This window comes from Heptranchias perlo, chromosome 24, assembly GCF_035084215.1.
Source record: "Heptranchias perlo isolate sHepPer1 chromosome 24, sHepPer1.hap1, whole genome shotgun sequence".
Lineage (NCBI taxonomy): Eukaryota > Metazoa > Chordata > Chondrichthyes > Hexanchiformes > Hexanchidae > Heptranchias > Heptranchias perlo.
In genome coordinates, this window is record NC_090348.1 from 46,865,842 (window position 1) to 46,890,725 (window position 24,884).

The following is a 24,884-nucleotide window of genomic DNA, read 5'->3' on the forward strand; positions in this document are numbered from 1 at the left end:
TTGTCCTGCCACCTTCAAAGATTTGTGTAAATACACCCCCAGATCTCCCTGTTCCTGCACCCCCTTTAAAATTGTACTATTTAGTTTATATTGCAGTGTGTACCATCCACAGGACGCACTGCAGCAACTCGCCAAGGCTTCTTCGACAGCACCTCCCAAACCCGCGACCTCTACCATCTAGAAGGACAAGAGCAGCAGGCACATGGGAACAACACCACCTGCACGATCCCCTCCAAGTCACACACCATCCCGACTTGGAAATATATCGCCGTTCCTTCATCGTCGCTGGGTCAAAATCCTGGAACTCCCTTCCTAACAGCACTGTGGGAGAACCGTCACCACACGGACTGCAACGGTTCAAGAAGGCGGCTCACCACCACCTTCTCAAGGGCAATTAGGGATGGGCAATAAATGCCGGCCTCGCCAGCGACGCCCACATCCCGAGAATAAAATAATAAAATCAAGCAATGGTTGATGTGCTTCTCTCTCTCTCTCTCTCTCCAGGGTTACTGATGAAATCGTGGCCATGGCAAGACCATCTACCAAGATCATTAAGAAGTTCAACATCATCGAGCAATTCAAAGGGTAGGTGCAGACCAGGCTGAAGCTGACCAGTGAGGAGCCCATTGCAGCAGACTCGCCCCAGACCACAGCTCCCTTTTAATGCTGGGCTCAGGAGAGGTATAGAGTCTTCACAGGATCCGTTCACAGGGAGTCAGCACGGGGTTAATCAGAGAGGGTCAGCACGGGGTTAATCAGAGAGGGTCAGCACGGGGTTAATCAGAGAGGGTCAGCACGGGGTTAATCAGAGAGGGTCAGCACGGGGTTAATCAGAGAGGGTCAGCAGAGGGTTAATCAGAGGGAGTCAGCACGGGGTTAATCAGAGAGGGTCAGCACAGGGTTAATCACAGGGAGTCAGCACGGGGTTAATCAGAGAGGGTCAGCACGGGGTTAATCAGAGAGGGTCAGCACGGGGTTAATCAGATTGTTTGTGTTGGTGATGTTGGTGTTTTTGGTGGTGTTGTTGTTGAGTTTTCTCTTTTTTTATTCGTTCATGGGATGTGGGCGTTGCTGGCGAGGCCAGCATTTATTGCCCATCCCTAATTGCCCTTGAGAAGGTGGTGGTGAGCCGCCTTCTTGAACCGCTGCAGTCCGTGTGGTGAAGGTTCTCCCACAGTGCTGTTAGGAAGGGAGTTCCAGGATTTTGACCCAGTGACGATGAAGGAACGGCGATATATTTCCAAGTCGGGATGGTGTGTGACTTGGAGGGGAACGTGCAGGTGGTGTTGTTCCCATGTGCCTGCTGCCCTTGTCCTTCTAGGTGGTAGAGGTCGTGGGTTTGGGAGGTGCTGTCGAAGAAGCCTTGGCGAGTTGCATCCTGTGGATGGTACACACTGCAGCCACAGTGCGCCGGTGGTGAAGGGAGTGAATGTTTAGGGTGGTGGATGGGGTGCCAATCAAGCGGGCTGCTTTGTCCTGGATGGTGTCGAGCTTCTTGAGTGTTGTTGGAGCTGCACTCATCCAGGCAAGTGGAGAGTATTCCATCACACTCCTGACTTGTGCCTTGTAGATGGTGGAGAGGCTTTGGGGAGTCAGGAGGTGAGTCACTCGCCACAGAATACCCAGCCTCTGACCTGCTCCCTGCTCTAAAGGGCACTGAGACCAATTGTCGGCTCCCCACCATCGACTGCTTGTCTTTCAATACAAGTGTAATTCCACTGGACGTGTTTCCTTTCTTCCTGCAGATTAAACATCAAGTCTGTGATAAACCTGCAGGTACCTGGTGAGCATGCTCATTGTGGAGACCCCTTGGAGTTCAGGAGTGGCTTTTCATATTTACCAGAGATCTTCATGGAGAACGACAGTAAGTTTCATCCCGCAGGCACACGTCCTACGCACCTGGAAGAATGTAATGATATTTTTAATAACTCCCAGATACAGACAAAGAAAAGGATGATGTTTATCAGTACGGGTAGTTGCCTGGATGATTAGCCCTGAAACCTTCCTGCTTTGCTGAGACACTGAGATCACCTCGAATTGAACTGATCCCCGACTCTCCGATCCGTGCTCCCATCGAGCGAGACTCCACGTTGGGAGCACAGTCTCATAACTTTGGGGCTGTCATGTCCCCTACAACAGGCCAGTTGGTTTAACTTTAACATGGAGAGGCTGGAACTGTGGCAACCTGCCACCCCATGCAAATTATATTGTCCTGTTACCCGTTTGTATATAACGAAAAGAAAGCCTGGCAGAGATATTAGGCGACAGGGATGCCCCCTTTAATATTAATTTGGATTGGATTTATCTCAGGGAATGTCAGATTCACTTGAAACTTTGTGAGAGATTCACCTCTGGGGATCGGATGTGAAATGAGTTTGGTCAGTGTCGACACACCTCTTGTCAGCTTCAACCCTGGTGCAAATAATGTCCATAAATAAGTGTTAGTTTGGCTCAGTTGGTAGCACTCTCGCCTCTGAGTCAGAAGGTCATAGGTTCATAGTCCCTACTCCAGAGACTTGAGCACAAAATCCAGGCTGACACTCCCAGTGCAGTACTGGGGGAGTGCAGCACTGTCGGAGGTGCCGTTTTTTGGATGAGATGTTGAACTGAGGCCCTGTTCAGCTGCTCGGGTGGATGTAAAATATCCCACGGTGATTTTTTGAAAAAAAAGCAAAGAAGTTGTCCCAATGTCCTGGTCAATGTTCATCCCTCAACCAAAGTCACCAAAAACCAATTACCTGGTCATTCACCTCGCTGTTGTTCACTAATTGGCTGCTGCATTTCCCTGCACTACAACAGTAATTAATTGGCTGTACCTTGAGATGTCAGAGGTCATGAAAGGTGCTACAGAAATGCAATTGGAACTAAATTGACGATCTCCCGGGCAGAAGTTTTGGTTTGGCTGTTGTGGTTCAATGGGAATGTGTTCCACTGGTCTGGCTGTGGGTGACCTGGTGAGGGTAGGACTGAGGCACGATGGCCCAGAGATGAGCATCGGCCGGCAGGGCACATACTGGGGCAGAGAACGATCCCTGCACCGAAACAAGTAGGCCCGAGGCCCACCCAATATTGAGTGTGTTTTAAACGCTGACCTATTTGGTGGCGATCCCTTTAAGGCCCCGTCTGTTAGGCCATGAGTAGACCATGTTTTCCTCAACGCAGCAGGCCCGCACTGGCTGCATTGAGAGGCAACCCAATTTGGTAAAGGAGGCATCAAACAGGCTTTAGGCCCCTTATTTGCAAAGTACTTAATGTCTGTTCCAGGCGCGGGCCGTGGACGCCTCTTTTGATGCCTTTACCAATGAGGTGGGCGGGGCACCTCTGGCACAGAATGTGTGCACACCACCCGCCATATTGGACCCACTGTAAAAAGGGCACAACGTCATCGAATTCTAGGCCGATGTTTCTAACCCGTGCTGTACCTGCCCTGGGAGTGTTTGATGGGACAGTGTAGAGGGAGCTTTACTCTGTATCTAACCCGTGCTGTACCTGCCCTGGGAGTGTTTGATGGGACAGTGTAGAGGGAGCTTTACTCTGTATCTAACCCGTGCTGTACCTGCCCTGGGAGTGTTTGATGGGACAGTGTAGAGGGAGCTTTACTCTGTATCTAACCCGTGCTGTACCTGCCCTGGGAGTGTTTGATGGGACAGTGTAGAGGGAGCTTTACTCTGTATCTAACCCGTGCTGTACCTGCCCTGGGAGTGTTTGATGGGACAGTGTAGAGGGAGCTTTACTCTGTATCTAACCCGTGCTGTACCTGCCCTGGGAGTGTTTGATGGGACAGTGTAGAGGGAGCTTTACTCTGTATCTAACCCATGCTGTACCTGACCTGGGAGTGTTTGATGGAACAGTGTAGAGGGAGCTTTACTCTGTATCTAACCCGTGCTGTACCTGCCCTGGGAGTGTTTGATGGGACAGTGTAGAGGGAGCTTTACTCTGTATCTAACCCGTGCTGTACCTGCCCTGGGAGTGTTTGATGGGACAGTGTAGAGGGAGCTTTACTCTGTATCTAACCCGTGCTGTACCTGCCCTGGGAGTGTTTGATGGAACAGTGTAGAGGGAGCTTTACTCTGTATCTAACCCGTGCTGTACCTGCCCTGGGAGTGTTTGATGGGACAGTGTAGAGGGAGCTTTACTCTGTATCTAACCCGTGCTGTACCTGCCCTGGGAGTGTTTGATGGGACAGTGTAGAGGGAGCTTTACTCTGTATCTAACCCGTGCTGTACCTGCCCTGGGAGTGTTTGATGGGACAGTGTAGAGGGAGCTTTACTCTGTATCTAACCCGTGCTGTACCTGCCCTGGGAGTGTTTGATGGGACAGTGTAGAGGGAGCTTTACTCTGTATCTAACCCGTGCTGTACCTGCCCTGGGAGTGTTTGATGGGACAGTGTAGAGGGAGCTTTACTCTGTATCTAACCCGTGCTGTACCTGCCCTGGGAGTGTTTGATGGGACAGTGTAGAGGGAGCTTTACTCTGTATCTAACCCGTGCTGTACCTGCCCTGGGAGTGTTTGATGGGACAGTGTAGAGGGAGCTTTACTCTGTATCTAACCCGTGCTGTACCTGCCCTGGGAGTGTTTGATGGGACAGTGTAGAGGGAGCTTTACTCTGTATCTAACCCGTGCTGTACCTGCCCTGGGAGTGTTTGATGGGACAGTGTAGAGGGAGCTTTACTCTGTATCTAACCCATGCTGTACCTGACCTGGGAGTGTTTGATGGAACAGTGTAGAGGGAGCTTTACTCTGTATCTAACCCGTGCTGTACCTGCCCTGGGAGTGTTTGATGGGACAGTGTAGAGGGAGCTTTACTCTGTATCTAACCCGTGCTGTACCTGCCCTGGGAGTGTTTGATGGGACAGTGTAGAGGGAGCTTTACTCTGTATCTAACCCGTGCTGTACCTGCCCTGGGAGTGTTTGATGGAACAGTGTAGAGGGAGCTTTACTCTGTATCTAACCCGTGCTGTACCTGCCCTGGGAGTGTTTGATGGGACAGTGTAGAGGGAGCTTTACTCTGTATCTAACCCGTGCTGTACCTGCCCTGGGAGTGTTTGATGGGACAGTGTAGAGGGAGCTTTACTCTGTATCTAACCCGTGCTGTACCTGCCCTGGGAGTGTTTGATGGGACAGTGTAGAGGGAGCTTTACTCTGTATCTAACCCGTGCTGTACCTGCCCTGGGAGTGTTTGATGGGACAGTGTAGAGGGAGCTTTACTCTGTATCTAACCCGTGCTGTACCTGCCCTGGGAGTGTTTGATGGGACAGTGTAGAGGGAGCTTTACTCTGTATCTAACCCGTGCTGTACCTGCCCTGGGAGTGTTTGATGGGACAGTGTAGAGGGAGCTTTACTCTGTATCTAACCCGTGCTGTACCTGCCCTGGGAGTGTTTGATGGGACAGTGTAGAGGGAGCTTTACTCTGTATCTAACCCGTGCTGTACCTGCCCTGGGAGTGTTTGATGGAACAGTGTAGAGGGAACTTTACTCTGTATCTAACCCGTGCTGTACCTGCCCTGGGAGTGTTTGATGGAACAGTGTAGAGGGAGCTTTACTCTGTATCTAACCCTGTACCTGCCCTGGGAGTGTTTGATGCTGACACTGGGAGCCTTGTTTGGGAAATGTTTAGTTCCCAGCAGAAATCTACCTTGATGAACACAAAAAAATAGCAAGATTCCCCCTGTGCTCTCTGTCTGTCTCTCTCTCTCTCTCTCTCCTCCCTCACCTCACTGATCAGGTCCTGCAGGATCCAGTTACAGGCTGACTCTGTGTAATCTGCCAGCCTGTAATTAAAGATCTCAGTTTCTATTTACACTTGGCTCAGCAGGAAATGTCCTTGTCTGAGGGATCGGGTACACAAAACCAGCTGTCACTTCCCTGAATGTCTGGGAGATGGGAACTGAGATCGGGTTGGTGTCTGGAGACTTGCTGATCACCAAAACAGCAAAGCTCGTGACTTATTAATGATTGTGATAATTATTATTTTTTTTTATTGGGCGTGTGGAATATCGCGTTAGTTCAGTGGTTTAACAGACTGGTGCCCGCCCAGATTAAATTACTCAGAATGTGCACATTTCTTGTCTCTGCACCTGGATCCTATCAGGACAACAGGCAGTGCTGATCTAGAATTGCGCTGTTCAGTTTTTGAATGAGAAAGAGAGATAGAGAAAGAGACAACGAGAAAAAGAAAGAAATAGAGAGAGAGAGAGAGAGAGAGAGACGTGCCCCATGTGGAATCTTATTAAATCTGTCAGTAACGTCCCAAAGTGTTTTGCCGACACATTACTTTGATGTTATGTATGTGATTATGATGCACAGCAAGATCCCACAAGCAGTAATGAGATAAATGATCAGTTAATCCGTTTTTGGTGATCTTGGTTGAGGGCACGAAAGTGAGTGTGTGAGTGTGTTAACAGTGAACTGTGAGTTTGTGTGAGTGTGTAAGTGTGTGAATGCGTTAGGCTGGTGCCTGAGTGTGTGAGTGTGTAAGTGTGTGTATGCGTTAGGCTGGTGCCTGAGTGTGTGTGTGTGTAAGTGTGTGTATGCGTTAGGCTGGTGCCTGAGTGTGTGTGTGTGTAAGTGTGTGAATGCGTTAGGCTGGTGCCTGAGTGTGTGAGTGTGTAAGTGTGTGAATGCGTTAGGCTGGTGCCTGAGTGTGTGAGTGTGTAAGTGTGTGAATGCGTTAGGCTGGTGCCTGAGTGTGTGAGTGTGTAAGTGTGTGAATGCATTAGGCTGGTGCCTGAGTGAGTGTGTAAGTGTGTGTATGCGTTAGGCTGGTACCTGAGTGTGTGAGTGTGTAAGTGTGTGAATGCATTAGGCTGGTGCCTGAGTGTGTGAGTGTGAGCCTGTGCTGACAGAGGCTGAGACACACTGGGCACCTGCTGTAGTTTAGGTGGGTGTGGTATCACTGAGCTACAGACATACACTTCACAGTGAACTGACTGCTATAAGGATACTCAAAACGATTGTATTAGCAGCTGGACTCCTCTGTTTGTTCTCGGGAGGTTCATTGGCCATCCCATAATTCCCACCCTCTTTCTCCATTTACAGTCTACTTCTTTAACTTTGGGATGGCGGATTTCGGAGTCTCCTCGCTGGTCCGTGTGCTCGACGCTGTGAAGGTGACATCGTTTGCCGTGCAGGAGGGGAAGGTGGCTGTGCATTGCCACGCGGGACTCGGGAGAACAGGTCCGTCAGCGCACGCTTCCCCCGTGTCGGGATATCCCACGCGACCGTGCGCCCCAATCCTGCCATTCGATGCACTTGGCTCTTTGGCTGAATACACACACAGCAGGTCGGACAGCTCCTGAGAGGGAGTGATTGAGCTGGACCCTGTGTCAGAAACTGTTCCCATTTCACAACCAAAAGGCCGTGGATGCTGGAGGTCATTTGAAACTTTCTAGAGGGGCAATTTTTTCACTCAAAGGGTGGTGAGTGTCTGGAACGAGCTGCCAGAGGCAGTAGTAGAGGCGGGTACAATTTTGTCTTTTAAAAAGCATTTGGACAGTTACATGGGTAAGATGGGTATAGAGGGATATGGGCCAAGTGCAGGCAATTGGGACTAGCTTAGTGGTATAAACTGGGCAACATGGACATGTTGGGCCGAAGGGCCTGTTTCCATGTTGTAAACTTCTATGATTCTAGACTGAGAGCGATAGATTTTTGTTGGGTGAGATTATCGGGGGATAGGGAGCAAAGGGGGGTAAATGGAGTTGAGGTACAAATCAACCATGGTCTAATTGAATGGCGGAACAGACTCGAGGGGCTGAATGGCCTCCTCCTGTTCCTAAGTACTCACTCTGGCCAAACTCGTTCTATTAGTTCAAACCAAAGTAACCCATCGAGCAGACTGGTTACCTGTGGTGTATTATCAAAACTAGTTACAGACTCACTCGTTTAACGGGGGGGCAACAGATTTGCTTTGAGTTCACTCCCGTTTTCTCCTTCCTCTCAGATGTTGGCGAGGCCGGCATTTACTGCCCATCCCTGGTTGCCCTGAGCAGGTGGTGAGCATCCTTCTTGAACCGCTGCAGTCCGTGTGGCGATGGGGCTCCCACTGTACTTTATCACTATGGGGTACTGAAGGTGAAAGCTGATTGAACTTTAGGATGTACTCTCCGATTGGAGGGGTTTTGGTACAAACACTTTGTGCCAACACATGTGCAGCCTGAACAGATGAGCAGGACTGGAGGTGGATCTGACACTCGGCCCCGAGGGCTGCCCCCCCTGGGCTGGTGAAAGAAATCAGAGCAGCGACAGCAGACGCTCCAGGCACAATTTTTCAGTTGTGTCGTTGGATAGAGACTGGTCAAAGCAACACCCTGGGCATGATTTTAACATCGAAAAAACGGGTGGGTTGGGGGCACGGGGGGACATTCAAAATCACAACCATTTCAGACCCCTGCTTCCGGGTTTCCCGTCCGCAATGTGACCCCCCTCCCCGCTCGGGGTCAAAATCATGCCCCGTGTTCAAGAAGGGAGAGAAACATGAACTGGGTCACGATAGGCCAGTTAGTCTAATCTTAGTTTTGGACAAAATTTTAGAACCCACGATTCGTAGAATTACAGAGAAATCACAACACGGAAACAGGCCGTTCGGCCCAACCAGTCCACGTTGGTGTTCATCCTCCACATAAGCAGTATCCCAATCCCACGTACCCGTCCCGTTTCCATATCCCTTTATTCCCCTTTCCTTCAAAAACCCGTCTTAACCTGTTCTTAAATATTGATATGGTCTCTGCTTCAATCACTAACTCTGCTAGTATTTTCCACAGTCTCACAATACTGTGTAAAAAGGTTTCTTCTGCTCTCTGTCCTAAATTTCTTACATTTAATCTTATATCTATGTCCCCTAATTCTAGACCCCTCAACCACTGGAAATAGTCTGTTTCTATCTACTCTGTCCCAACCCTTCATCATTTTAAAGACTTCCATCAAATCATCCTGTAATCTCCCCTGTTCTAACAAAAACAGCCCCGATTCTTCAAGTCTTTTCTTGTATTTGTATTTCCTCACACCAGGCAGCATCCTAGTGAATTTGTGCTGTACCCTCTGCATTGCCTCAACCTCCTTACTATAGTATGGAGACCAAAACTGCACACTGTGGTCTTACCAAGGTTTTATATAGAATCACCATTACATCTTAATTCAAGATAAAATTACTGAGCATTTAGAAATATGAGGACAGTCAGCACGAATTCGTTAAAGACAAGTTAATGTTTAACAAATAGAGTTCTTTTGAAGAAGTGACTGATTGGATAGATAGAGAGTACAGTAGATGTAGTTTATATTTTTTTTATTCATTCATGGGATGTGGGCGTCGCTGGCGAGGCCGGCATTTATTGCCCATCCCTAATTGCCCTTGAGAAGGTGGTGGTGAGCCGCCTTCTTGAACCGCTGCAGTCCGTGTGGTGAAGGTTCTCCCACAGTGCTGTTAGGAAGGGAGTTCCAGGATTTTGACCCAGCGACGATGAAGGAACGGCCGATATATTTCCAAGTCGGGATGGTGTGTGACTTGGAGGGGAACGTGCAGGTGGCGGTGTTCCCATGTGCCTGCTGCTCTTGTCCTTCTAGGTGGTAGAGGTCGCGGGTTTGGGAGGTGCTGTCGAAGAAGCCTTGGCGAGTTGCTGCAGTGCATCCTGTGGATGGTACACACTGCAGCCACTGTGCGCCAGTGGTGAAGGGAGTGAATGTTTAGGGTGTTGGATGGGATGCCAATCAAGCGGGCTGCTTTGTCCTGGATGGTGTCGAGCTTCTTGAGTGTTGTTGGAGCTGCACTCATCCAGGCAAGTGGAGAGTATTCCATCACACTCCTGACTTGTGCCTTGTAGATGGTGGAAAGGCTTTAGGGAGTCAGGAGGTGAGTTACTCACCGCAGAATACCCAGCCTCTGACCTGCTTTTGTAGCCACAGTATTTATGTGGCTGGTTCAGTTAAGTTTCTGGTCAATGGTGACCCCCAGGATGTTGATGGTGGGGGATTCGGCGATGGTAATGCCGTTGAATGTCAAGGGGAGGTGGTCAGACTCTCTCTTGTTGGAGATGGTCATTGCCTGGCACTTGTCTGGCGTGAATGTTACTTGCCACTTATCAGCCCAAGCCTGGATGTTGAGTTTGGAGCAGTTTCGAACCAATAGTTGACAATTGGTCCTTCTCTTTTCTTGTGAACACACGACTGCCCTTAACTCAACACCGGGCCGAACTAAGAGAAGGAAATGTCCGGAAATACTTTGGGTCATTCAGCATCTGTAAAGAGAAAAGGCAGGAACACACTGGGTGGTGGAAAGTGTTTCGTTCTTCATCCCCGATTTCATTGCCCCGCTATTGGCGGCCGTGCCTTCAGCTGCCTGGGCCCTGAGCTCTGGAATTCCCTCCCTAAACCTCTCCACCTCTCCGCCTCTCTCTCCTCCTTTAAGACGTTCCTTAAAACCCACCTCTTTGACCAAGCTTTTGGTCACCTGTCCTAATATCTCCTTATGTGACTCGGTGTCAAATTGTTTCTGATTACAGTCCTGCAAAGCGCCTTACAGACGTTTTACTCCGTTAAAGGTGCTATATAAATGCAAGTTGGTGTTTTGTTGTTTTATCTCTCGCTTCACTGAGCACAAAATAAATCCACCCAAACAAGAGACTGACCGTCCGTCCCCTTGCTCTGTGACAGGAGTCCTGATCGCCTGTTACCTGGTTTACGCCACGCGGATCAGTCCCAGTGAGGCCGTGCACTTTGTCCGCATCAAACGACCCTCTTCCATTCAGACCCGCACTCAGATCAACGTGGTCTTTGACTTTGCCCAGTTGGTGGACTCTAACAGGACGGTTTTCACCGGCATGGGACCCCGGGCCCAGCCTGTCACCCTGCGGCAGCACCTCCATCGCCAGAGGCACCTCCTGCATGGCTACGAGGCGAGGCAGCTGAAGCACGTGCCCAAAATGGTGGACTTTGCCTGCAAGAGGCTTCTGCAGGCGGCTTCTGAGCGGCAGGACTGCGACGCGGTGGAGATGGAGATACGGAGGGAGGTGAGCGACCGCTCCATCACGCGGCACATCAGGGACACCATCGCTTCCTTCGTCACCTCGCTGGACTTTCTCCAGGCAAACCAGGAGCCAGACGACCCTGACAACGCGCTCAGGCCTCCGGGAGGGGTGCCTTGCTCATCTGCACCGGGGACTTTGCCCGCTGTGAGCGTAGACACTCAACCCAGTGAAATACAAAGATTGCCCAGGCCTCTCAGCGACTCCAACCTCACCGGAATCGCACGCCCACGTCAAACACAGGTAACCTGAGACAGGCGGGACTGGTCACTGTCAGGGGCCGACTGTAATCAGGGACCCAAACTGGGCAACACGGAGACTGAGTTACAGGCTGGGGTCTAATCCAGGGGTTCAGGCGGGTGCGGACTGTGATAGGGGAGAGTGTACAGGGGCTGTGGGAGGGGATTAAATGGGTGGGGAGAGTCTGTGATAGGGGAGAGTGTACAGGGGCTGTGGGGGGAGATTAAATGGGTGGGGAGAGGGTCTGTGATAGGGGAGAGTGTACAGGGGCTGTGGGGGGAGATTAAATGGGTGGGGAGAGGGTCTGTGATAGGGGAGAGTGTACAGCGGCTGTGGGGGGAGATTAAATGGGTGGGGAGAGGGTCTGTGATAGGGGAGAGTGTACAGGGGCTGTGGGAGGGGATTAAATGGGTGGGGAGAGTCTGTGATAGGGGAGAGTGTACAGCGGCTGTGGGGGGAGATTAAATGGGTGGGGAGAGGGTCTGTGATAGGGGAGAGTGTACAGGGGCTGTGGGGGGATTGGTGTTGATGGGCCGAGTGGCCTTTTCTCACTTTGGACCTGTGGGGGTCTGGATGTTGGTTGGATGGGAAATGGTGTCTAGCTGAGGGTGAGGGGTTTCTCCTGAGGAATGGAAAAGGACGAGTTTATTATTAAAGACACTTCCTGACCTTTAATTGTGACAATGGTCAGTTTTAGCAACCTGGTAAATAAGTTGGTTTTCTGGAGGTTCAGTTTAAAACTGGCACAGAGCAGGGACAAGCTGCGGACAATTTAATGCTCCCAGTCCCACTAACCCATTTATATATTGAGAGACTAACATCGTGGTAAACTCTCCTTTAAGGATGGCAGCGATCAGCGGCCTTCGTCAGTTGGTGAAAGTCAAGCTGAAGTTTCGGAGTTTGTCCGCAATGGGCGGAACAATCTAGTAAAACACGTGGCCAGCTGTGAAGGGAAGGGGAGCCTCGTAGAAGACAAGAGCCCGGCACTGACTGACCAGACAGCAGCACTCATCCTCCCCAGGCCACGAAACTCTCTGCTCACCAACATCAGGAAGGTATGGCCTGGCATCCATAGACTGATCAACGTCAGCCCCCGTCACTCACACTGGGCCTGCTCCTCCCGCGTCACTCACACTGGGCCTGCTCCTCCCGCGTCACTCACACTGGACCTGCTCCTCCCCCATCACTCACACTGGGCCTGCTCCTCCCGGGTCACTCACACTGGACCTGCTCCTCCTGCGTCACTCACACTGGGCCTGCTCCTCCCGCGTCACTCACACTGGACCTGCTCCTCCCGCGTCACTCACACTGGACCTGCTCCTCCCCCATCACTCACACTGGGCCTGCTCCTCCCGGGTCACTCACACTGGGCCTGCTCCTCCCGGGTCACTCACACTGGACCTGCTCCTCCTGCGTCACTCACACTGGGCCTGCTCCTCCCGCGTCACTCACACTGGACCTGCTCCTCCCCCATCACTCACACTGGGCCTGCTCCTCCCGCGTCACTCACACTGGGCCTGCTCCTCCTGCGTCACTCACACTAGGCCTGCTCCTCCCGCGTCACTCACACTGGGCCTGCTCCTCCCGCGTCACTCACACTGGGCCTGCTCCTCCCCCATCACTCACACTGGGCCTGCTCCTCCTGCGTCACTCACACTGGGCCTGCTCCTCCTGTGTCACTCACACTAGGCCTGCTCCTCCTGCGTCACTCACACTGGGCCTGCTCCTCCTGCGTCACTCACACTGGGCCTGCTCCTCCTGCGTCACTCACACTGGACCTGCTCTTCCCCCATCACTCACACTGGGCCTGCTCCTCCCACGTCACTCACACTGGACCTGCTCTTCCCCCATCACTCACACTGGACCTGCTCTTCCCCCATCACTCACACTGGACCTGCTCTTCCCCCATCACTCACACTGGGCCTGCTCCTCCCCCATCACTCACACTGGACCTGCTCCTCCCACGTCACTCTCACTGGACCTGCTCCTCCCGGGTCACTCACACTGGACCTGCTCCTCCCGGGTCACTCACACTGGGCCTGCTCCTCCCGGGTCACTCACACTGGACCTGCTCCTCCCGCGTCACTCACAATGGGCCTGCTCCTCCCGCGTCACTCACACTGGACCTGCTCCTCCCGTGTCACTCACAATGGGCCTGCTCCTCCCGCGTCACTCACACTGGACCTGCTCCTCCCGCGTCACTCACACTGGACCTGCTCCTCCCGCGTCACTCACACTGGGCCTGCTCCTCCCGCGTCACTCACACTGGGCCTGCTCCTCCCGCGTCACTCACACTGGGCCTGCTCCTCCCGTGTCACTCACACTTGACCTGCTCCTCCCGCGTCACTCACACTGGGCCTGCTCCTCCCGTGTCACTCACACTTGACCTGCTCCTCCCGCGTCACTCACACTGGGCCTGCTCCTCCCGCGTCACTCACACTGGGCCTGCTCCTCCCGTGTCACTCACACTTGACCTGCTCCTCCCGCGTCACTCACACTGGGCCTGCTCCTCCCGCGTCACTCACACTGGGCCTGCTCCTCCCCTGGTCCTCTGGCCAGTCACCTCAACTCCTCTTTGATTCAAGCTGTTTAATCCTGGTGGAGGTACAGTTGCTCAATGGGGGCCGGCATCTTTCGGATGAGACGTTAAACCGAGGCTCAGTCTGCCCTCTCAGCTGGCCGGCACGATGTCAAAGAGGAGCAGGGCAGTTCTCCATCCGTCAACCAACATCGCTAAAACAGATTATCAGGTCGTTATCACATTGCTGTTTGTGGGATCTTGCTGTGCGCAAATTGGCTGCCATGTTCCCTACATTACAACAGTGACTACACTTCAAAAGGTATTTCATTGGCTGTAAAGAGCTTTGGGACGTCCTGAGGTGGTGAAAGGTGATGTAGAAATGACTGGAAGGGGGTTTCGCTGCCCCTTCCCCACCTGTCCACGTACGGGCCCGGTCTTTACAGCAGAGGTCACTGGGTATCGAATGGGTGGCTTCTCTACCCCCCGCCCCCCCACTTAATGATACTGAGCTCCACTGTACCTCCCTCACTGTCACCCCATCTCTGATCAGCCAACTCGGCACAGACCAAGGGTCAAACTGGGCCTCGGCTACTCATTGGATCAATCCATTGACATGCTGGGGGAGTCCCTTAGTTTATAGATTCCAGGTTAATGGAGGATGCAAAGAGGCTCCAATGTGATTTAGACAAGTTGGGTGAGTGGGCAAGAGCATGGCAGATGCAGTATAACGTAGATAAATGTGAGGTTATCCACTTTGGTTGTAAAAACAGAAAGGCAGATTATTATCTGAATGGTGATAGATTGGGAAAAGGGGAGGTGCAATGAGACCTGGGTGTCCTTGTACACCAGTCGTTGAAAGTGAGCATTCAGGTGCAGCAAGCAGTTAGGAAGGCGAATAGTATGTTGGCCTTCATTGCAAGAGGATTTGAGTACAGGAGCAGGGATGTCTTACTGCAGTTATACAGGGCCTTGGTGAGACCACAGCTGGAGTATTGTGTGCAGTTTTGGTCTCCTTATCTGAGGAAGGATGTCCTTGCCATGGAGGGAGTGCAACGAAGGTTTACCAGACTGATTCCTGGGATGACAGGGCTGACGAATGAGGAGAGATTGGGTCGACTAGGCCTATATTCACTAGAGTTTAGAAGAATGAGAGGTGATCTCATCGAAACATATAAAATTCTAACAGGACTAGACAGACTAGATGCAGGGAGGATGTTCCTGATGGCTGGGGAGTCTAGAACCAGGGGTCACAGCCTCAGGATACGGGGTATTCCATTTAGAACCGAGATGAGGAGAAATGTCTTCACTCAGAGGGTGGTGAACCTGTGGAATTCTCTACCACAGAAGGCAGTGGAGGCCAAGTCATTAGATGTATTCAAGAAGGAGATAGATATATTTCTTAATGCTAAAGGGATCAAGGGATATGGGGAAAAAGCGGGAACAGGGTACTGAGTTAGATGATCAGCCATGATCATTTTGAATGGTGGAGCAGGCCCGAAGGGCCGAATGGCCTACTCTTGCTCCTATTTTCTATGTTTCTATGTTAACTAAAGGTCAATAATGAAAAAGAAACAAAGATTTGTATTTCTATCGCGCATTTCACAACCTCTGGATTTCCCAAAACGCTTCACAGCCAATGAAATATTCTTGAAGTGTAGTCACTGTTGTAATGTGGGAAACGCAGAGGCCAATCAGCGCACAGCAAGATCCCACAAACAGCAATGAATAAATGACCAGATCAGCTGCTTTAGTGATGTTGGTTGAGGGATAAATATCGGCCCCTGGACACCGGGGAGAACTCCCCACCTCTTCTTTGAACAGTGGTCGCGGGATATTTTACTTCTACCTGAGGGGGCAGACGGGGCCTTGGTTTAACGTCTCCTCTGAAAGACGGCACCTCCGACAGAGCAGCACTCCCTCAGTACAGCACTAAAGCAGTGGGGGAGGGGCTGCGGGAGTGGAAGGGGAGGGTGGGAGGGGTGGGGAGGGGTGTGGGGAGAGGGGTGGGGGAGGTTGGGGGTGTGTGGAGGGGGGTGTGGGTGTAGGGAGGGGATGGGGAGTGGGAGTGTTTGTGAGGGAAGGGGCAGTAGGGGAGGGAGGAGGGTGGGGGGTGTGTGGAGGAGAATGGGAGGTGTGGGGAGGGGATGGGGAAGTGGGAGGGGGCAGTGGGGGAGGGGAGAGGTAAGTGGGGAGGGGGTGGGTGCAGTGGGGGGGGTGGGCGGAGTGGGGGAGAGGGTGGGGGCAGTGGGGGAGGGGGTGGGCGGAGTGGGGGAGAGGGTGGGGGCAGTGGGGGAGGGGGTGGGCAGTGGGGGAGGGGAGAGGTAAGTGGGGAGGGGGTGGGCGGAGTGGGGGAGAGGGTGGGGGCAGTGGGGGAGGGGGTGGGCAGAGTAGGGGAGAGGGTGGTGGCAGTGGGGGAGGGGAGAGGGTGGGGGAGGGGGTGGGCAGAGTGGGCAGTGGGGGAGGGAGTGTGGTGTGGGGGAGGGGGTGGGCAGTGGGGGAGGGGAGAGGTAAGTGGGGAGGGGGTGGGCAGAGTGGGGGAGGGGAGCGGGTGGGGGAGGGGAGAGGGTGGGGAAGGGGGTGGGGGCAGGAGGAACTCTGTGAGGTCAGGGAGCTGCTGACAGATGGCGACTTAAACCAATCACAAAGTCCAGTGTCTGTCGTTTTATTCTTATTTTTATTCTTTAGGGCAAAGACCAAGGAAGCCCCTCGGTAAAAGAACCAGTCAAAAAACCGGATGGTCATGGGTCTCCCCTGGAAACGGTTGCCATGGCGATGTCAGAGGGACCACCAGTGGAGAGCGACCTGTTGACTAATGTCCGTCTCTGGCAGGTGATGAAATGATTCACTGGATGTTCTCTGGCTCCTCACACTGTCGGTTCAGTGAAAGGCAAACTGGGTAGAGTTCGTTCAGACAGTAATATTTTGGGGATACGGTATTTGAGTAATTTGTGACATGACGTAAAAAGGACCTGCATTTATTTCGCGCCTTTCACAAGCTCGACGTCCCAAAATGCTTTACAGCCAATGAAATACTTTTGAAGTGTGGTCACTGTTGTAATGTAGGAAACGCAGCAGCCAATTTGCGCACAGCAAGATCCCACAAACAGCAATGAGATAATGACCGGATAATCGGTTTTAGTGATAATCGGTTTTAGTAAGTGTAGCGTGTTTGGGGGGAGCTATGGGTCACAAAGCTCTCCACCACTGGGAGTTTTCTCGCCTCATGTCTGGGTCTGTCGTAGACTCATTGATGGAGATTTTCCGCTGTGATTAATCACTATCGTTGTATGATGTGACTACCTGGACGGTCGAAGGTGACCCAGATGGACTTTGGTCTTTTTATCGTCTAGCGATTCCCAGGTGCTGCCCACCGACTCCCCAAACTATTCTGCCATTTGTGTCCCTTTACTCATTCTCCCTCCCTCTGTAGAGAACGGATACTCCTCCAGTGAAAGTGATGTTCAGAGGGGATCCTCTGTCACTCCCACAGCAGTGCTTCCAGTCCTGTTATCACCGTGGGAATATGATAATTTTGGGGATTATCTGCATGATAATAAGCTAATAAACAGCAGGATTGAGAAGGGAAAGTTCCTGCCTGACGAACCTCCTCGACTCCTTTACAATAGAATTCACAGCACAGGAACAGGCCCAACTGGTCTAGATGTCCTTAGCAGAGATGCATTTAAGGGGAAGCTGGATAAACACGTGAGGGAGAGAGGAATAGAAGGGTTTAGAGAGAGGGTGAGATGAAGTAGGGAGGGAGGAGGCTCGTGTGGAGCATAAATACTGGCACGGAGCAGTTGGGCCGAATGGCCTGTTTCTGAGCTGTAGACTCGATGTAACTACTCCTTGTGTTAGCGAGTTCCACATTCTCACCACTCTCTGGGTAAAGAAGATTCTCCTGAATTCCCCATTGGATTTATCGGTGACTCTCTTATATTTATGGCCCCTAGTTCTGGTCTCCCCCCACGAGAGGAAACATCTTCTCTACGTCTACTCTATCAAACCTTTTCATAATCTTAAAGACCTCTATTAGGTCACCCCTCAGTCTTCTCGAGTGAGCTCCTATTTGACTGTGGAAGGCTCCACCATGTGGGGTGCTGGAGGCCTCTAAAAGGCACTTGATAAAGTTCATCGGGAAAGATTCCGAGTTAAACTCCAAGCTGTGAGATTCAGGGTGAATCTTGGGAACGGACAGGAAGGTGACTGAAGGGAGGGGAGCTGCTGTACGTGTTGGGGGATCAATATTGGGGTGGGGGTGGGGAGTGGGGTGTCCCAGGGATTGGTATTAGGAGCCCAACTGTGTGTAATTTATATAAACCACTGGGATTCCAAAAACTGAATTCAAATTGGCCAAATTGACAGAGGGAAGAGGAAGAGACAGCCTGAGAAATATCAAAGATAAAATATCTAGGCGGGCAGAACAATGGCGGATTGGAATTTAATGCAGAGACTTGTAAAGTGCTGGACCTAGGAAGGAAAAATGGGATCTCAGTAGTCTCGACACTCAGCACCAACCAGCACTGAGCAGCGATCAACAAGGCCAATAGGATGTTGAGCCATGTAACAGAAAGAGGAGAGCACAAGTCAGAGGAAGCTACAGAGAATGTACAGGAACAGGCCATTCGGCCCAACTGGTCCGTGCTGGTGATAATGCTCCACACGAGCCTCCTCCCTCCCGACTTCATCTCACCCTATCAGCACATCCTTCCATTCCTTTCTCCCTCATATACTTATCTAGTTTCCCCTTAAATCCATCTCTGCTATTCGCCTGCACCACTCCTTGTGGGAGCGAGTTCCACATTCTCACCACTCTCTGGGTAAAGATCTCCTGAATCCCCGATTGGATTTATCGGTGACTATCTTATATTTATGGCCTTGAATTTTGGACTCCCCACAAGTGGAAAAAAGTTGTGATCAAACTGCACAGTTCACTGGTCAGACCCCCACCCCTGAGGTCATTGAAAGGCGTTCTATAAAATCCAAGCTCTTTCTTTCTCCTCAACGTGCGTCACTACTTTTAGGGATTTATGTGCCTGAATCCTGGATCTCTTTGCTGCTCTACCCCATTTAGTTTCTTTAACCTGTTAGTGTAACATTCCTTTGTCCACTATTTTAGCAGAGGCGCTATAGTTTACCAGCCGTGTTAACGCAGCGGACGGCACACCAGTGCGATGGACGTCCCTCAGCTCCTGGCTCCGCGGACTCTCCCCGGGGACCTGTGTTGGCCTCTCCTAGTGGGCAGCTCCCTCTGGTGGTCACTCAAACAATTACAGTAAACCGACTGGAAACCACGGAAACGAGCGACATTCGGATGATCGGCTTATTGTCAATTCAGGCATTTTATAACCTGCCGAAGGGGAAGGGAAGGGTGGGAGGGGGCTGTTCTTAACCCCACTCTACCCTGTACATTCCCCGAGCGACTTCACTCCTCAGCTGTCAGCCCAGACTGAGCAGGTAGCGCACTCTCACCCCTGAGTTATTAATGTTGTGGGTTCAAGTCCCACTCCAGAGACTTTCTCTCTCTCTCTCTCTCACTGCCTCTTTCACTCTCTCTATCTCTCTGTCTGACGGTCTCTCCCACTCTCTGTTTCTCTCTGTCTCACACTCTGTCACTGCCTCTCACTCTCTCTTTCTCTCTGTCTGTTTCTCGTTTTCTGTCTCTATCTCTCTGTCTGTCTCACTTTCTCCATCTCTCTGTCCCTCTAGCTGTTTACCCAGCTCTCTGTCTCTCACTCTGTCTCCATCACTGTTTCTATCTCTTCCTGTCTGTTTATCACTCCCTCTTTCTGTGTGTGTATCTCTCTATCTCTCTTTCTGCTTCTCTCTGTCTCTGTCTCTTTCTCACTGTCTCTGTCTCTCTGTCATTCTCTGTCTCTGACTGTCTCTCTATCTGTCCCTCTCTGTCTCTGTCTATCTCTCCCTGTTTGTCTTTCTTCCTCTTTCTGTATGCCTGTCTCTCTATCTCTCTGTCTCTCTCTGTATCTGTCTGTCTCTCTCTGTCTCTCTCTCTTACTCTGTCTCTCTGTCTCTCTCTTTCTGTCTCTCTGTCTCGCTCTCTCTCACTTTGTCTCTGTAGTGTCTGTCTGTCTCTCTCTCTCTCACTGTCTCTCTCTCTCACTGTCTCTCTCTCTCACTGTCTCTCTCTCTCACTCTCTCTCTCTCTCACTCTCTCTCTCTCTCACTCTCTCTCTCTCTCACCCTCTGTCTCTCTCACCCTCTGTCTCTCTCACCCTCTGTCTCTCTCACCCTCTGTCTCTCTCTCACTCTGTCACTCTCCCTCTCCCTCTCCCTCTCACTCTCCCTCTCATTCTCCCTCTCCCTCTCCCTCTCACTCTCTCTCACTCTCCTTCTCTCTCACTCTCCCTCTCTCTCTCTCTGTCTCTGTCTCTCACTGTCTGTCTCTCTCTGTCTGTCTCTCTCTCTCACTCAATCTCTCTCTTTTTCTGTCTCTGTCTCTCACTCTGTCTCTCTCTCCATCTCTGTTTGTCCCTCTCTCACTCTCTCTCTCTGTCTCTCCCACTGTCTCTCTCACTCTCTCTCTCTTACTGTCTCTCCCTCTCTCACTGTCTCCCTCTCTCACTGTCTCTCTCTCTCTCACTGTCTCTCTCTCTCTCACTGTCTCTCTCTCTCTCTCTTTCTCTCTCTCTCACTCTGTCTCTCTCTCACTCTGTCTCTCTCTCACTCTGTCTCTCTCTCACTCTGTGTGTGTCTCTCTCTCTCTCTCACACTCTCTCACTCTGTCTCTCTCTCACTCTGTCTCTCTCTCACTCTGTGTGTGTGTCTCTCTCTCTCTCACACTCTCTCACTCTGTCTCTCTCTCACTCTGTCTCTCTCTCACTCTGTGTGTGTGTCTCTCTCTCTCTCTCACACTCTCTCACTCTGTCTCTCTATCCCTCTATCCCTCTAACCCTGGCCTTTCCTACATGGATTGGTATTTTCACCTTTAACGAGTCTCCATTCTTTCTCCTTCTCTTGAAGGTGAAACTAAACGAGAATGAGGGAGCTTGGGCTCGTCTGGCCGCAGAGGAAGATCCCAGGATTCTCAGCGCGCTGATGTGGAGTTGGCTGGAACACCTCAAGGTCGATCAGTCTGTCTGAAAAAGACAAGAGCCATAAACACAAGAGGACTGAGGCACTGCACTCTCCATCTGTTCTCCATTGGTTCCCAGCCACAGGCTCCCACAGCCAACGGCAAAATCATAGGAACAGGAGGAGGCCATTCAGCCCCTCGAGCCTGTTCCGCTATTTAATTAGATCATGGCTGATCTGTATCTTAACTCCATCTACCCGCCTTGGTTCCGTAAACCTTAATACTCTTGTCTAAAAAAAAATCATGCGTTTGTCCTCAATTTTTAAGATTGATGGTCTAGAACGAGCTCCCAACTTTTGTGTCATTCATTCTTGAGATGTGGGCGTTGCTGGCGAGGCCGGCATTTACTGCCCATCCTGAGCTGCCCTGAGAAGGTGGTGCTGAGCCTTCTTGAACTGCTGGTAGCGGGTTTGATACAACTGAGTGTCTCACTAGGTCACTTCAGAGGGCAGACAAGAGTCAACCACGTTGGTGTGGAACTGGACTCATATTTAGGCCCAGACCGGGTAAGGACGGCAGGTTTCCTTCCCTAAAAGGATATTCGTGAACCGGTTGGGTTTTTACGACAATCCGACAGCTTCACTTTTACTGACACTGGAATTTTATTACTTGATATTAAAAACTGAATTGAAATTCTCAAACTGGCATGGTGAGATTTGAACTCACATTCTCTGGATTGTTAGTCCTGTAACATAACCACTGGACAACTGTATCCTACTACTGCCCTGGGACAGTGGATGTGAATCCTTCCCTTCGAAGCCACCATTGTTTTGTACCTTGATTCTCTTCCCTTGGTGAACAGTGTGAAGCAGTGGGAGGAGCCTCGGGCTCGGCAGGAGAGGGATCTGCCCAGGGTCGCGGCTCCCGATCACTGTCTGCGATCTCCTGTCGGCAAGTTGGGAGTCTGGACAGAATCGGGCCCAACACACGGAGACCGGTCACTCTGGTGAATTAACGCAGGCCTCAGGGCTATAGACCCAGCGGGAGTCTACCTCTCGGGGAGAGAGGGGAGAAAATTGAGGGTCGAGGGAGGGCGGTGGTGGGGGGCGGCGGGGAGAGAAATAACAGGATTGATTCTTCCTGGGTCGACTGGTGAATGACCCACTTTATTCCCCCTCCGCAGGAGCCAGTGCTGAGCTCGGAGGATGTAGCAACACTCCTGTCTAAGCCCGTGGCTAGGCAGAGTCTGTGCGATCTGGAAAAGGTGAGTGCTCCTTTAAATAGTACACGTCATGTCCCCAACCTTCTGTGCTCGGAGTCAGACAGTCCCAGAGTCTGTGTATATGTGTTAGTGTCTGTGTATACATGTTAGTGTATGTACGTGTGAGTGTATGTACGTGTGAGTGTATGTACGTGTGAGTGTGCATGTGTGTATGTTAGTGCCTGTATGTATATGTGTGTGTCTGTGCATAGGTGTGTGTATGTGTTTGTGTGAGTGTGTGTGTGTATATGTGAGTGTACTTGAAAGAGAGCAGGTGGGTACATCATGGAGTTGGAGGCAGTGGGCCTTTAGCCTATGTCGGGGTCCCCTCACCAGCAGAGTAAGTGGCCGGCTGGGGGGAGTTAATGTCCCTCCTGTGAACCCCCTGCAGTGCCCTGGGAATCTGTGCCCCAAACCCCATCCCACAGTGGGGCCACGCACCGGGATTGGAGGCTCAGGCCGGTCGGTACCTCAGTGTATGACTCTGGGTCCCCTGTAGGCTGAGGCATGTGAGACCTCGCCCTCAATCCTACCCCCTCTGATGGGGGTGCCCGGGGGGCGCAGACGGAGGTTGTGCCCTTAGCGTCTTGGTCCATTTCTATGCCCAGATCTGGGAAATTGGGGAACCATCCGTTCCTGCATCACAACAATGTGATCCTCAACGTTTTCCCAACCCTTTGTCCTTCGTCCCTCAGTGTCAGGAAGAGACCATCTGTTGTATCTTGGATTGTATCAGTAAACTCACCGGCCTGCCCTCTGCACTGGAAGATCTCATTATTCAGCGTCTGATCCGAGCACTGACTCAGGTAGGAACCTTCGATGATCATCACCGGTCAGGTAGGGACTGGGGGACATGGTGGGGCGCACTCTGACCTTTCACCTCTGTGGGCTGCATTCCAATCCAGCATACACATGCACACAGAGTTACACACATATACACGTGCGTGCACACACGCACACACACACACGCACACACACACACACGCACACACACACACATACAGCTTATAAAGCCCAAGTTTATCCAAGACTTAAACAGTGTTCACCGTGAAGGTATCAGCTTGGCTCAGTAAGTAGCACTCTTGCCTCTCGCCTACCGGGTCAGAGGGTGGTGGGTTCAAGTCCCACTCCAGAGACTAGAGTACATAATCCAGGCTAATACTCCAGTACAGGGCTGAGGGAGTGCTGCACTGTCTGAGGTGCCGTCTTTCAGATGAGACATTAAATCAAAGCCCCGTCTGCCCTCTCAGGTGGACGTAAAAGATCCCCTGGCCACTATTTCAAAGAAGAGCAGGGGAGTTCTCCCCGGTGTCCTGGGGCCAATATTTATCCCTCAACCAACATCACTAAAAACAGATTATCATGTTGCTGTTTGTGGGATCTTGCTGTGTGCAAATTGGCTGCTGAGTTTCCTACATTACAACAGTGATTGTAGTGAAAGGTGTTTTATATATATATATATATATACAAGCTCTTTCTTATAACTAGGGAGTCTCTTCTCTCACGCTCCTCCAAAGAATGGTAGAATAGCTGGTCTGTCTGACGTTCCCTCCCTCACCTTTAGTCTCCGTCTCCCTTAAACACATTCTGCTTGTTCCTCCTAAGCTCCAAATAACCCGTCCCAAACAGATCTTCCTCCCTGCCTCCTCATTGTGTTAAAATCAAGCTTTAACACACTATCGGCTTTACCATCGCCGAATCCCCCACCATCAACATCCTGGGGGTCACCATTGACCAGGAACTTAACTGGACCAGACATATAAATACTGTGGCTACGAGAGCAGGTCAGAGGCTGGGTATTCTGTGGTGAGTGACTCACCTCCTGACTCCCCAAAGCCTTTCCACCATCTACAAGGCACAAGTCAGGAGTGTGATGGAATACTCTCCACTTGCCTGGATGAGTGCAGCTCCAACAACACTCAAGAAGCTCACCACCATTCAGGACGAAGCAGCCCGCTTGATTGGCACCCCATCCACCACCCTAAACATTCACTCCCTTCACCACCGGCGCACCGTGGCTGCAGTGTGTACCATCCACAGGATGTACTGCAGCAACTCGCCAAGGCTTCTTCGACAGCACCTCCCAAACCCACGACCTCTACCACCTAGAAGGACAAGAGCAGCAGGCACATGGGAACAACACCACCTGCACGTTCCCCTCCAAATCACACACCATCCCGACTTGGAAATATATCGCCGTTCCTTCATCGTCACTGGGTCAAAATCCTGGAACTCCCTTCCTAACAGCACTGTGGGATAACCTTCACCACACGGACTGCAGCGGTTCAAGAAGGCGGCTCACCACCACCTTCTCAAGGGCAATTAGGGATGGGCAACGAATGCCGGCCTCGCCAGCGACGCCCACATCCCATGAACGAATAAAAAAAATCTCCTACTCTAACTCATTCTTGCCCAGGTCCACAGGACTGTGGAATTCCTCGTCTCCCCTACTTTGCCCCTTCCTCCTACAAACCGCAGGATTTTAAAATCCAAATTTGACACAATCAAACTACTTCTTGATTTATCTCGCTTTCTCTCCTACTGTTTGACCATGGTAGTGCCCTGCACTATGGACCTTGACCTTTCACCTGGTGTCCTTCATTATAGACCTTGACCTTTCACCTGGTGTCCTACATTATAGACCTTGACCTTTCACTTGGTGTCCTTCATTATAGACCTTGACCTTTCACCTGGTGTCCTTCATTATAGTCCTTGACCTTTCACCTGGTGTCCTTCATTATAGCCCTTGACCTTTCACCTGGTGTCCTTCATTATAGTCCTTGACCTTTCACCTGGTGTCCTTCATTATAG

At 51.4% G+C, this 24,884-nt stretch overlaps 1 protein-coding gene across 2 annotated transcripts in view; it reads left to right on the forward strand.

Moving 5' to 3' along the window:
* The window catches only part of zgc:77752 (uncharacterized protein LOC393862 homolog), a 52,603-nt gene that overhangs the window by 1,243 nt on the left and 26,476 nt on the right, over nt 1-24,884 (forward strand). For both annotated transcript variants that reach the window (XM_068005252.1, XM_068005251.1), the window contains exons 2-10: nt 505-585; nt 1,746-1,864; nt 7,039-7,176; nt 10,648-11,261; nt 12,101-12,313; nt 16,465-16,608; nt 20,761-20,862; nt 21,996-22,076; nt 22,769-22,879. In XM_068005252.1, coding sequence (XP_067861353.1) covers nt 505-585; nt 1,746-1,864; nt 7,039-7,176; nt 10,648-11,261; nt 12,101-12,313; nt 16,465-16,608; nt 20,761-20,862; nt 21,996-22,076; nt 22,769-22,879 — 1,603 coding nt within the window. The remainder of the gene's footprint in view (nt 1-504; nt 586-1,745; nt 1,865-7,038; nt 7,177-10,647; nt 11,262-12,100; nt 12,314-16,464; nt 16,609-20,760; nt 20,863-21,995; nt 22,077-22,768; nt 22,880-24,884) is intronic.